The sequence below is a fragment of the Phocoena phocoena genome, chromosome 3 (assembly GCF_963924675.1).
Source record: "Phocoena phocoena chromosome 3, mPhoPho1.1, whole genome shotgun sequence".
Classification (NCBI taxonomy): domain Eukaryota; kingdom Metazoa; phylum Chordata; class Mammalia; order Artiodactyla; family Phocoenidae; genus Phocoena; species Phocoena phocoena.
Window position 1 is genome coordinate 70135613 of NC_089221.1, and position 13761 is coordinate 70149373.

The following is a 13761-nucleotide window of genomic DNA, read 5'->3' on the forward strand; positions in this document are numbered from 1 at the left end:
TTTTATCATAATGAAATCTCTAAACATACTGTTAAGGTACCCTTGTCACTTACTCAGTGACTCATTAAAGCAAGCAATATAACAAAAGATATTTTTCTACAGATATATTACAGACACTTTCTCATTTTGTAAGGATTGGTGTTATTTAAGCTTTGGAATAAAAATATATTTAATTTTTAGTTTTAGCAACAATAATTTTTATGATTTTACTATATGTGACTTCATAGTTCATTATTTGGCTAAGGGGAAACAATTTTTTTTAACAGGCAAAGGAAAAAGGTGGAAAAATTTATATTTTATCTTAGAGGGCAGTGATGCCCAACTTATTTATTTTGAAAGTGAAAAACGAGCTACAAAACCAAAAGGATTAATAGATCTCAGCGTGTGTTCTGTCTATGTTGTTCATGATAGTCTCTTTGGCAGGTAAGAAATTGGTTTCCTATTTCTTTTTGGAATTGTTTTAATAAAAAAAATAGTATGTTCAGATCATTTCAAAGCATAGCAAACCAATTTGTGACATCTGAAAATTTCACATATACTCTCTAGGGTAATTTCTGTCTTCCTTACTTATTTTAGACTAACCTATGCATAAAATTCTACTCCACTGTATCACATAGAAACCTTTGGAATCTATGCCTCTCCTGTAGTAAGACTTGATCTGTATGTAGTGTGTTTCCTGCCTGCACCTACCACCACTCTTTTGAGTGACTTACTTTGAGTCTTGTCTCCTTTCCCCTATTTTATCATTCTTGGTTAACTCAGTGCATCTGATGGTAGTAGATACACTCAGTTGTACTATTAACTTGATTCCTAAGAAAGTTGACACTGAGAGACAACTACAGTATAAAAACAATTATTTCAGTAGGAAAGAGGAGTATTTCAGATTTGAAATAAAAACATTTTTTCTTAATGTTAGAGTTTTTAAAAAAATAAAATAATTGTATAAACTAAAGGTAAATACTGAACAGCACAAGGCAAATTCAGCTCTTGATTACATCTAGTTTTTTGTAATAAGGGCCTTTCTTTGTATTTCACCATCAGAATTATCAATAATCCATTCTAGAGTGTTTTTAGATATATTTAGCACTTTTATTACCTATTGCTATGATGAATAAAATGCAGGCAATTAAAACAAATTTGTTAAACAACTTATGCGGCAGGATGGCATTTCTACTAGGCAACCCTAGTTTATCCTATTTAAGTTGGGAAAGCTTCAAGAGAAGTACCTGTGGAGCATAAAACTTGTCATTTCTTTTTTTCCAAAGTGTGTTTAGGAGATCACATTAGTGATTTTAACAGTTAATTTTTTAAATGGTCAGATAGGTTTGAGAAATGCTGAATTGAACAAATAATTTTCCTTACAGAGGGGCATTCTGGAGTTTTAGCCAGTGTTTGTATTGTGAATCACCAAGAGGGGAGTATAATATGCAGTATTTCATGAATTCATTGGACCTTGATACTCTCCCTTTTTTTCTCTCAAACCCTTCTTAATATCTCCTAAAAACAGCTGTCGTTCCCCCCCCCCCAAAAAAAAAGCAAAAGAAGTTTGGGCAAGGTAGGATTTCATAGGATTCTTTTCCCCTCCCTTTACAGTATGGGAAGCTTGGCCTTTAGATGTAGTTGGATCAGACCTCTGGCTTTTCAGTCTTACTACTCTGCCTTACTTTGTGTGTACTGGATTCCTCTCACAAAGCCGCTTCCTTCATGATAGTGAGGTGGCAAACAGTACCAGAGAAAGGAGAAGTTGAACTATTGAAAATCCTGAGAATACACTATTGTGTATTCCAGTAACTAATGAAAATCCTGAGAATACACTGTTGTGTTATCAAATAGATAGCAGTCATTGAATATTTCTCGCTTTGTGTAAGCATAGAACCCAATACACTGACTGACCTTGAGCATTTAGGTGAAGTCTAATGTGAAAGTTAATGGCAGCCCTCACCAGTAGAGATGACTGGTATGCACGCCTAGCCTGTGGAACACTGGATAGCACTGCTCGTTCGGCTGTTTTCCCTGGCACTTTAGTTGCACAGCTCTACAATTTTTCCAGCTTATTTTCAGTATTATTAACAGGTCTCTAAGCATTCTATCTCTTTGTATTAAACTTCTGACTTTAAATACTGCTTTACCTTTTTTTTTTTTTAACAACTTTGTTGGAGTATAAGTGCTTTACAATGGTGTATTAGTTTCTGTTTTATAACAAAGTGATTCAGTTATACATATACATATATCCCCATATCTCTTCCCTCTTGCGTCTCCCTCCCTCCCACCCTCCCTATCCCACTGCTCTAGGTGGTCACAAAGCACCCAGATGATTTCCCTGTGCCATGCGGCTGCTTCTCACTAGCTATCTGTTTTACATTTGGTAGTATATATATGTCCATGCCACTCTCTCACTTTGTCCCAGCTTACCCTTCCCCCTCCCCATATCCTCAAGTCCATTCTCTAGTAGGTCAGCGTCTTTATTCCCGTCTTGCCCCTAGGTTCTTCATTACCATTTTTTGTTTTTTCTTAGATTCCATATATATGTGTTTGCATACGGTGTTTGTTTTTCTCTTTCTGACTTAACTTCACTCTGTATGACAGACTCTAGGTCCATCCACCTCTCTACAAATAACTCAGTTTTGTTTCTTTTTATGGCTGAGTAATATTCCATTGTATATATGTGCCACATCTTTTTTATCCATTAATCTGTTGATGGACACTTAGGTTGCTTCCATGTCCTGGCTATAGTAAATACAGCTGCAGTGAACACTGTGGTACATGACTCTTTTTGAATTACGGTTTTCTCACGGTATATGCCCAGTAGTAGGATTGCTGGGTCGTATGGTAGTTCTATTTTTAGTTTTTTAAGGAACATCCATACTGTTCTCCATAGTGGCTGTATCAATTTACATTCCTACCAGCAGTGCAAGAGGGTTCCCTTTTCTCCACAGCCTCTCCAGCACTTATTGTTTGTAGATGTTTTGATGATGGCCATTCTGACCAGTGTGAAACGATATCTCACTGTAGTTTTGATTTGCATTTCTCTAGTGATTAATGATGTTGAGCATTCTTTCATGTGTTTGTTGGCAATCTGTATATCTTCTTTGGAGAAATGTCTATTTAGGTCTTCTGCCCATTTTTGGATTGGGTTCTTTGTTTTCTTGATACTGAGCTGCATGAGCTGCTTGTAAATGTTGGAGATTAATCCTTTGTCAGTTGCTTCATTTGCAAATATTTTCTCCCATTCTGAGGGTTGTCGTTTTGTCTTGTTTCTGGGTTCCTATGCTGTGCAAAAGCTTTTAAGTTTCATTAGGTCCCATTTGTTTATTTTTGTTTTTATTTCCATTTCTCTAGGAGGTGGGTCAAAAAGGAACTTGCTGTGATTTATGTCATGAAGTGTTCTGCCTATGTTTTCCTCTAAGAGTTAAATAGTGTCTAGCCTTACATTTAGGTCTTTAATCCATTTTGAGTTTATTTTTCTGTATGGTGTTAGGGAGGGTTCTCATATCATTATTTTACATATAGCTGTCCAGTTTTCCCAGCACCACTTATTGAAGAGGCTGTCTTTTCTCCATTGTATATTCTTGCCACCTTTATCAAAAATAAGGTGACCGGGCTTCCTTGGTGGCGCAGTGGTTGAGAGTCCACCTGCCGATGCAGGGGACACGGGTTCGTGCCCCGGTCCAGGAAGATCCCACACGCCATGGAGCGGCTGGGCCCGTGAGCCATGGCCGCTGAGCCTGTGCATCCGGAGCCTGTGCTCCGCAGCGGGAGAGCCCACAATGGTGAGAGGCCTGCGTACTGCCAAAATAAAAACAAAACACAAAACAATAAGGTGACCATATGTGTGTGGGTTTATCTCTGGGCTTTCCATCCTGTTCCGTTGATCCATATTTCTGTTTTTGTGCCAGTACCATGCTGTCTTGATTACTGTAGCTTTGTAGTATAGTCTGAAGTCAGGGAGCCTGATTCCTCCAGCTCCGTTTTTCTTTTCGAAGATTGCTTTGGCTATTCGGGGTCTTTTGTGTTTCCACACAAATTGTGAGATTTTTTGTTTTCTATTTCTGTAAAAAATGCCAGTGGTAGTTTGATAGGGATTGAATTCAATCTGTAGATTGCTTTGGGTAGTAGAGTCATTTTCACAATGTTGATTCTTCCAATCCAAGAACATGGTATATCTCTCCATCTATTTGTATCATCTTTAATTTCTTTCATCAGTGTCTTATAATTTTCTGCATACAGGTCTTTTGTTTCCTTAGGTAGGTTTATTCCTAGATATTTTATTCTTTTCATTGCAATGGGAGTGTTTTCTTAATTTCACTTTCAGATTTTTCATCATTAGTGTGTAGGAATGCAAGAATTTTCTGTGCATCAATTTTGTATCCTGCTACTTTACCAAATTCATTGATTAGCTCTAATAGTTTTCTGGTAGCATCTTTAGGATTCTCTATGAATAGTATCATGTCATCTGCAAACAGTGACAACTTTAATTCTTCATTTCCGATTTCGATTCCTTTTATTTCTTTTTCTTCTCTGATTGCTGTGGCTAAAATTTCCAAAACTATGTTGAATAATAGTGGTGAGAGTGGGCAACCTTGTCTTGTTTCTGCTCTTAGTGGAAATGGTTTCAGTTTTTCACCATTGAGGACGATGTTGGCTGTGGGTTTGTCATATATGGCCTTTATTACATTAAGTTCCCTCTATGCCTACTTTTGGAGGGTTTTTATCATAAATGGGTGTTGAATTTTGTCGAAAGCTTTCTCTGCATCTATTGAGATGACCATATGGTTTTTCTCCTTCAATTTGTTAATATGGTGTATCACATTGATTGATTTGCATATATTGAAGAATCCTTGCATTCCTGGGATAAACCCCACTTGATCATGGTGTATGATCCTTTTAACATGCTGTTGGATTCTGTTTGCTAGTATTTTGTTGAGGAGTTTTGCATCTATGTTCATCAGTGATTTGGGCCTATAGTTTTCTTTCTTTGCGACTTCTTTGTCTGGTTTTGGTATCAGGGTGATGGTGACCTCGTAGAAGGAGTTTGGGAGTGTTCCTCCCTCTGCTATATTTTGGAAGAGTTTGAGAAGGATAGGTGTTAGCTCTTCTCTAAATGTTTCATAGAATTCGCCAGTGAAGCCATCTGGTCCTGGGCTTTTATTTGTTGGAAGATTTTTAACCACGGCTTCAATTTCAGTGCTTGTGATTGGTCTGTCCATATTTTCTATTTCTTCCTGGTTCAGTCTCGGAAGGTTGTGCATTTCTAAGAATTTGTTCATTTCTTCCAGGTTGTCCATTTTATTGGCATAGAGTTGCTTGTAGTAATCTCTCATGATCCTTTGTATTTCTGCAGTGTCAGTTATTACTTCTCCTTTTTCATTTCTAATTCTATTGATTTGAGTCTTCTCCCTTTTTTTCTTGATGAGTCTGGCTAATGGTTTTGCAATTTTGTTTATCTTCTCAAAGAACCAGATTTTAGTTTTATTGATCTTTGCTATAGTTTCCTTCATTTCTTTTTCATTTATTTATATATCTGATCTTTATGATGTCTTTCCTTCTGCTAACTTTGGGGTTTTTTTGTTCTTCTTTCTCTAATTGCTGTCAGTGTAAGGTTAGGTTGTTTACTTGAGATGTTTCTTGTTTCTTAAGGTAGGATTGTATTGCTATAAACTTCCCTCTTAGAACTGCTTTTGCTGCATCCCATAGGTTTTGGGTCATCGTGTTTTCATTGTCATTTGTTTCTAGATATTTTTTGATTTCCTGTTTGATTTCTTCAGTGATCTCTTGGTTATTAAGTAGTGTATTGTTTAGCCTCCATGTGTTTCTATTTTTTACAGATTTTTTCCTCAAATTGATATCTAGTCTCATGGCGTCTTGGTCGGAAAAGATACTTGATACAGTTTCAATTTTCTTAAATTTACCAAGGCTTGATTTGTGACCCAAGATATGATCTATCCTTCAGAATGTTCCATGAGCACTTGAGAAGTGTATTCTGTTGTTCTTGAATGGAATGTCCTATAAATATCACTTAAGTCCATCTTGTTTAATGTATCATTTAAAGCTTGTGTGTCCTTATTTATTTTCATTTTGGATGATCTGTCCATTGGTGAAAGTGGGGTGTGAAAGTCCCCTACTATGATTGTGTTACTGTCGATTTCGCCTTTTATGGCTGTTAGTATTTGCCTTACGTTGAGGTGCTCCTATGTTGGGTGCATAAATATTTACCATTGTTAGGTCTTCTTCATGGATTAATCCCTTGATCATTATGTAGTGTCCTTCTTTGTCTCTTCTGATAGTCTTTAAAGTCTATTTTCTCTGATATGAGAATTGCTACTCCAGCTTTCTTTTGATTTCCATTTGCATGGAATATCTTTTTCCATCCCCTCACTTTCCATCTGTATGTGTCCCTAGGTGTGAAGTGGGTCTCTTGTAGACAGCACATATACGGGTCTTGTTTTTGTATCCATTCAGCCAGTCTATGTCTTTCGGTTGGAACATTTAATCTATTTACATTCAAGGTAATTATTGTTATGTATGTTCCTATTACCATTTTCTTAATTGTTTTGGGTTTTTTATTGTAGGTCTTTTTCTTCTCTTGTGTTTCTTGCCTAGAGAAGTTCCTTTAGCATTTGTTGTAAAGCTGGTTTGGTGGTGCTGAGTTCTCTTAGCTTTTGCTTGTCTGTAAAGGTTTTAATTTCTCCATCAAATCTGAATGAGATCCTTGCTGGGTAGAAGTAATCTTGGTTGTAGGTTTTTCCCGTTCATCATTTTAAATATGTCCTGCCATTCCCTTCTGGCTTTCAGAGTTTCTGCTGAAAGATCAGCTGTTAATCTTATGGTGATTCCCTTGTGTGTTATTTTCCCCTTGCTGCTTTTAATATTTTTTCTTTGTATTTAATTTTTGCTAGTTTGATTAATATGTATCTTGGCGTGTTTCTCCTTTGATTTATCCTTTATGGGACTCTCTGTGCTTCCTGGACTTGATTAACTATTTCCTTTCGCATATTGGGGAAATTTTCAACTATAATCTCTTCAGATATTTTCTTAGTCCCTTTCTTTTTCTCTTCTTCTTCTGGGACCCCTATAATTTGAATGTTGATGCATTTAATGTTGTCCCAGAGGTCTCTGAGACTGTCCTCAATTCTTTTCATTCTTTTTTCTTTATTCTGCTCTGCAGTAGTTATTTCCACTATTTTATCTTCCAGGTCACTTATCCGTTTTTCTGCTTCAGTTATTTTGCTATTGATCCCTTCTAGAGAATGTTTAATTTCATTTATTGTGTTGTTGATCATTGTTTGTTTGCTCTTTAGTTCTTCTAGGTTCTTGTTAAGCGTTTCTTGTATTATCTCCATTCTATTTCCAAGATTTTGGATCATCTTTACTATCATTATTCTGAGTTCTTTTTCAGGTAGACTGCCTGTTTCCTCTTCATTTGTTAGGTCTGATGGGTTTTTACCTTGGCTCCTTCATCTGCTGTGTGTTTCTCTGTCTTCTCATTTTGCTTATTAACTGTGTTTTGGGTCTCCTTTTCGCAGGCTGCAGGTTCGTAGTTCACGTTGTTTTTGGTGTCTGTCCCCAGTGGATAAGGTTGGTTCAGTGGGTTGTGTAGACTTCCTGGTGGAGGGGACTAGTGCCTGTGTTCTGGTGGATGAGGCTGGAACTTGTCTTTCTGATGGGCAGGTCCATGTCTGGTGGTGTGTTTTGGGGCGTCTGTGGCCTTGTTATGATTTTCGGCAGGTCTCTGCTATTGGGTGGGGTTGTGTTTATGTCTTGCTAGTTGTTCAGCATAGGGTGTCCAGCACTGGCGCTTGCTGGTCATTGAGTGGAGGTGGGTCTTGGCGTTGAGGTGGAGATCTCTGGGAGATTTTCACCGTTTGATATTATGGACCAACGTCCTGAACTTGGCTCTCCCACCTCAGCGGCACAGCCCTGACGCCTGGCTGGAGCACCAAGAGCCTGTCATCCACATGGCTCAGAATAAAAGGGAGATAAAAAAGAAAGAAAGAAGAAGATAGAATAAAATAGTTATTAAAATAAATAAAAAATAATTAAAATTTTTTTTAAGTAATTAAAAGAAAAAAAGGAGAGAGCAACCAAAACAAATCCACCAATGATAACAAGCACTAAAAACTATACTATAACAAAACAACAACAACAAGGAAACAGAACCCTAGGACATGGTAAAAGCAAATCTATACACACAAAATCACACACAGAAGCATACACATACACACTCACAAAAAAATATCATTGCTCCCAAAGTCCACCTCCTCAATTTGGGATGATTCGTTGTCTATTCATGTATTCCACAGATGCAGGGTACATCAAGTTGATTGTGGAGATTTAATCTGCTGCTCCTGAGGATGCTGGGAGAGATTTCCCTTTCTTTTTTTTGTTGGCACAGGTCCTGGGGTTCAGCTTTGGATTTGGCCCCGCCTCTGTGTGTAGGTTGCCTGAGGGCATCTGTTCTTCGCTCAGACAGGACGAGGTTAAAGAAGCACCTGATTCGGAGGCTCTGGCTAACTCAGGCCATGGCGAGGGAGGGGTATGGAGTTCGGGGTGAGCCTGTGGCGGTGGAGGCCGGCATGACGTTGCACCAGCCTGAGGTGTGCTGTGTGTTCTCCCGGGGAAGTTGTCCCTGAATCACGGGACCCTGGCAGTGGCTGGCTGCACAGGCTTCTGGGAGGGGAGGTGTGAATAGTGAACTGTGCTCGCACACAGGCTTCTTGGTGGCTGCATCAGCAGCCTTAGTGTCTCATGCCCCTCTCTGGGGTCCACGCTGATAGCCGCTGCTCATGCCCATCTCTGGAGCTCCTTTAAGTGGTGCTTTTAATTTCCTCTCCTCATGCAGCAGGGAACAAAGAGGCAAGAAAAAGTCTCTTGCCTTTTCGGCAGCTCCAGACTTTTTCCCGGATTCCCTCCCGGCGAGGTGTGGTGCAGTAGCCCCCTTCAGGCTGTGTTCACCCAGCCAACCCCAGTCCTCTCCCTGTGATCCAACCGAAGCCCGAGCCTCAGCTCCCAGCCCCTGCCCATCCCGGCGGGTGAGCAGACAAGCCTCTGGGGCTGGTGAGTGCTGGTCAGCACCGATCCTCTGTGTGGGAATCCCTCCGCTTTGCCCTCCGCACCCCTGTTGCTGCGCTGTCCTCTGTGGCTCCGAAGCTTCCCCCTTCTGCCACCCGCAGTCTCTGCCCACGAAGGGGCTCCTAGTGTGTGGAAACCTTTGCTTTGCTCCTTCATAGCTCCCTCCCACTGGTGCAGGTCCTGTCCCTATTCTTTTGTCTGTTTTTTCTTTGGCCCTACTCAGGTACTTGGGGAGTTTTTTACCTTTTGGCAGGTCTGAGGTCTCTGCCAGCATTCAGTAGGTGTTCTGTAGGAGTTGTTCCACATGTAGATGTATTTCTGATGTATTTGTGGGGAGGAAGGTGATCTCCATGTCTTACTCTTCTGCCATCTTGAAGCTCCTCCCTGCTTTACTTTAAATATAAATGATTTCAGAAGCACAAATTTGAAGACATTGAATCATACAGAGTTATTACTGTAGTGAATATTTATGTGGGAATTTCATACCTGTATCTTTTCTTAGGCTGAATCTTTTAGTGTGGCAGTATTTATTGTTTTATCTATGTTTAGGAAGGATGTTTTTGCTGGATATTAAATTTTAGGTTGGTAATTATTTTCTTTCAGCATTTTAAAGATTTTCTACTTTTCAACATTTTGTCATTCTGTTTCTCTTTGAGAGATAATGTATCTTTTTTCCTTCACGATGTACTGTATTTCATCTTTCTCTGCAAGCTTTGAGATTTTTCCTTTTCTTAGATTTTCAAAAGTTAAACCAAATATGCCTACTGTAAAAATATATATTTTAAAAATGTATCTTAATGTTTGTAGAGCTTCTTCAATCTGAGACCTGATGTCTGTTGTCAGGTTTGGAAAATTCTTCATTAGTATCTCTTTAAACAGTTCTACTGCCACATTCTCTTTAATCTTCTGGGACTCATGTTACATGTTATATTCCTTTTACTATGTCCCATGTGTCTATTAAACGGTTTTCTCTGTTTCTCATAATTTTTTTCCTCTCTGTGCCTCAGGCTGGATGTTTTCTTCTGATTTGCCTTCAGCTCACAAATCTATTCTTCTGTAGTTAAATGCATTTGTTGAGGTCTTAATTTTATTTATTACTTTTGCCACTTTAGAATTTCCATTTGATTCTTGTTCTAAATATCTAGTTATGTGGCAGAATTCTCTGTTTTGTTATCTTTTTATTAAGCACTTTAATTACAGATAGTTGAAAGTTGTATCTGTCCTCAATATCTGGATCATATGTAGGTCTTTCTTGTTTGTCTGTTTTTCTTTCGGCTTTTCAGTCATTTGATCCTGATTCCTGTAATGTCTACTTATGTTTGACTGAATAGTGGATACAGTGTATGAAAAACTGTGGAAGCTTGGATAATGTTATTGTCTCCAGAAAGGACTATTCTTTTGCCAGATAAGTTAAAGTAGGGTTAGTTCATATTGATCCTCTCAGGGATCAACTGGAGGTATCGGTGAAGGCTGTACTATTTCTGGTTTGCTCTTATTCTGAAGGCATAGCTCTTCAGGGGTCTCAACTGAAAGCTTTCTCTTTTAAAGGCCCTGAACTCATTTCTCTCTCCCAGCACTGTGAAACTGAATGTGTTTCGTTAGCTTTTTAGCCTCTTAGATGCTGTTTTCTGCTTATTGCCCCAGAGTCCTGCCCTACACGGTTTAGGAATTGGCAAACACCTTGAAAAGAAAAGCTGTGAAGAATGTCAGTCTCACCTCACTATGATCTTGGTCCCTTCAGTCTGAGCTGCTTGTTCTCCAGTGACTTCAAACAGTTGTGTTTTGTTTGGTTTATATTTTATCCTGCCAGGAGGGTTAGTCTGGTACAAACCACTTTCAGAATCAGAAGTTTTCAGTTGACATATTCCATTATTTTATGGTATTCTCAAAGCATTGAAGAGATGGTTTTATCTTTAATAGATGTTAAGCTTGTACTCTGGATACTTTGCTATGACCTTCTAACACTAAAGTGTAAGATATACTCTTTGGTTAAAGCAAGAAATAGAAATATTTATTGAATTTCAAAAACTTGAAGGCCCTTATTAAACATTTTATAAACATTTTCAAATCTAGTTGGAAAGGCAGCACATCTTCAAAAAAGATATAAGCTACCATCTAATATTGTACTTACATGTCAAATGAATTATACCACAGTGCATACTATAGGAAGATAAGAACTAATATTTATTGCACACCACTGTTAGGTCATTTGATCCTCAGAATAAGCTGATGATGTTTCCATTAAAATGGAATGAGGAAAAACAGCCAGTTGTAAAAAAAAATTTGAAAGTAAGTAAAATTATAAAGAAGAAAATTAAAATCACCCACAATCTACTGGGAGATAACCATTAAGAACATTTTAGGCCTAAAGAACATGTCTAGTCTTTTCCCAGTACATATAAATGTATATTATATATCATCCTGAAGCACTGAGTTTAGTAACATTTTATTTGCTTTGAAGTCTTTAAATTAGCTATATGCAATTCTAGCACTCCTGCTTCAATTTTATTGTAACTTTTCTATTTCTAATGCCTTTTAAAATTAATCTACACAGTACTGTGAGATATTTTAAACTTTGATAGTTTGTTAAAATTTCAATAGTGCAGACAAAAAGCTTTCTAAAATATATGCAGCTGACATTTTCTTTTTAGTAATCTAGTACAATGGATTATTTCTCTAAATTAAGAATTTTGTTAAGTTTATATAAATTACATAATTATATTGATTTTTTTTTCTTAAGTTAGTGTAAAGTTGGTATGTTAAACTTCCTAATAACTTTTTTGTTTGTATTTTAAAGGCCAAACTGTTTTCAGATAGTGGTTCAGCACTTTAGTGAAGAACATTACATCTTCTACTTTGCAGGAGAAACTCCAGAACAAGCAGAGGTAAGTTAACTGTTTTTTCAACTACTGTCAACTTTATTCAGCTCTTGTTTTCTGGAATAGAAAGCTGTTGCATTTAAGATAATGGGATAAAAAGGATGCCTGAAATCTAATCATGTTTTATTTTAAGGAATGAGAAACTTTCATGTGTAAAAAAATTTTTTTTGAAAGAAATGCAGAAAAACACATTGTAGGGTTATTAGGAAAACTCCATTTTAAATTGACCTTTAAATAGGCTATGATGTTGAGTCCAACTGAGAATGTTCATTGAAAATCCTCTCTGCAGAAAGGTTATATTCTAAGTACAGTCAAAAAGGTAAGCCAGTTAGTTTTGCTAATAAGCATTGTTGTTATTTACTGGTTGAACTGTGTCTAAAAATAGAAATTCAGTCATCACAAGGAAAAAATTTTGAGGAATTTTCTGTTTTTCTCTAAGTCTAGATATAATGTTTACTTTCAGCACTAGTCATTGATCCATGTGCAATGCCCTTATTAAAACTTTTATTAAGTGTTAAGTAATGCTGTGAAGAAACGTTTTTAAAAATCTCCTTTTAAAAGTACTTTGATTTCTTTGAACCATAATATTTCTGGGGTGTTTAAAGGTATTTTGTAGAAATATGGCTATATTTCTTCTGCTTATACTCTATGGAAGGAACCCGAAGGTAGTTTAGAGATGAAAGAAAGTGACTTTGTTGAAAAAAAAAGATAATTTGCCAACCCTGGATATGAGGCAAATGCTTCTAAAACTCTGGATCCTGGCATGGGCCCCTGACTCATAAATTATGAAAATAACTTAGGGTGTAGAATAAATTTGATGAATGAGCCATTGTGTTTCATGGCTTATAATTGAATATCATTTTTCCATCATGGAAAAATATCTCAATTGAATACTCATTATTAACTAATAATACACATAAAACCTTGTTTTGTGGGTGTGTAGCCCTAATTTGCAAAAATAGGGCTCATAATATTTTGCTGTTTGACTTTTTTTTTTTTAATGTTAGATATTGAGTTAGAAAAGAAACTTAAACTTGAGTATCCTATCTTCCAGTTATTTTATCATGTTCTTTCTAAAGATGTGTTTAACTTACTTACCTGGATGACATTTCAATGTGTTTTGCATGCCTCACATAAATATAACATTATCTTATTGGATTTATCTATACTTTTTCCATATTCTGTTTCCATATATCCCTTAAAGTTCAAAAATACCACTGATAGTCCCAGTTTTTTATTACTTTGGTGGCCTGTGGTATCTCTGGTTATTGTCTTCTCTTTCTGAAAGCTATGGTAATTGATTTAGTCTTAAGTTTGCTCCATTAAAAGACGTTCTCTAAACACTGACAGAGTTCAGATTCATTGAAATAGCCAACAAACTAAAGACCTAATTGAGTGAAGCAGTAGTACAGAGCTCTCTAGAAACATGTATGCCAAATAAAATATTTAGATTTATTGGTAAACCTAAAATTGTTCTCTCCTTTCTCCAGAGTACTAGATCATTAAACATTTTAGAATATAGCTGCAACTTAATATTAGGCTGAAATATTGTTTTAAATATAATGTTATATTTAAAAGGCTTATAAATCACCCAGACCCCCTTATACATTTCTACCTATATCATGGTCTAAGGTAAAGATTAGAATGTTTGTCATCAAATCAGTCATCACATTATCAACTGGTTTTGCAGTCAGCCTTCCTTTCACAAAATGTATCAAGTTCAATTCTGCTTTAGGGTGCCTCAAGTTTAACTGCTTATATATATGTAAACTTATTTTCTGGCTAATAAATTATCACTCATTGGTACTTAAGA

The 13761-nt window shown here is 36.9% G+C and overlaps 1 protein-coding gene across 1 annotated transcript in view; it reads left to right on the forward strand.

The window, feature by feature from the left end:
• RASA1 (RAS p21 protein activator 1) overlaps positions 1-13761 on the forward strand; it is a 108233-nt gene that overhangs the window by 76762 nt on the left and 17710 nt on the right. Inside the window, exons 11-12 of the mRNA XM_065873560.1 lie at positions 267-423; positions 11867-11954. Of these exons, the coding sequence (XP_065729632.1) occupies positions 267-423; positions 11867-11954 (245 nt within the window). The remainder of the gene's footprint in view (positions 1-266; positions 424-11866; positions 11955-13761) is intronic.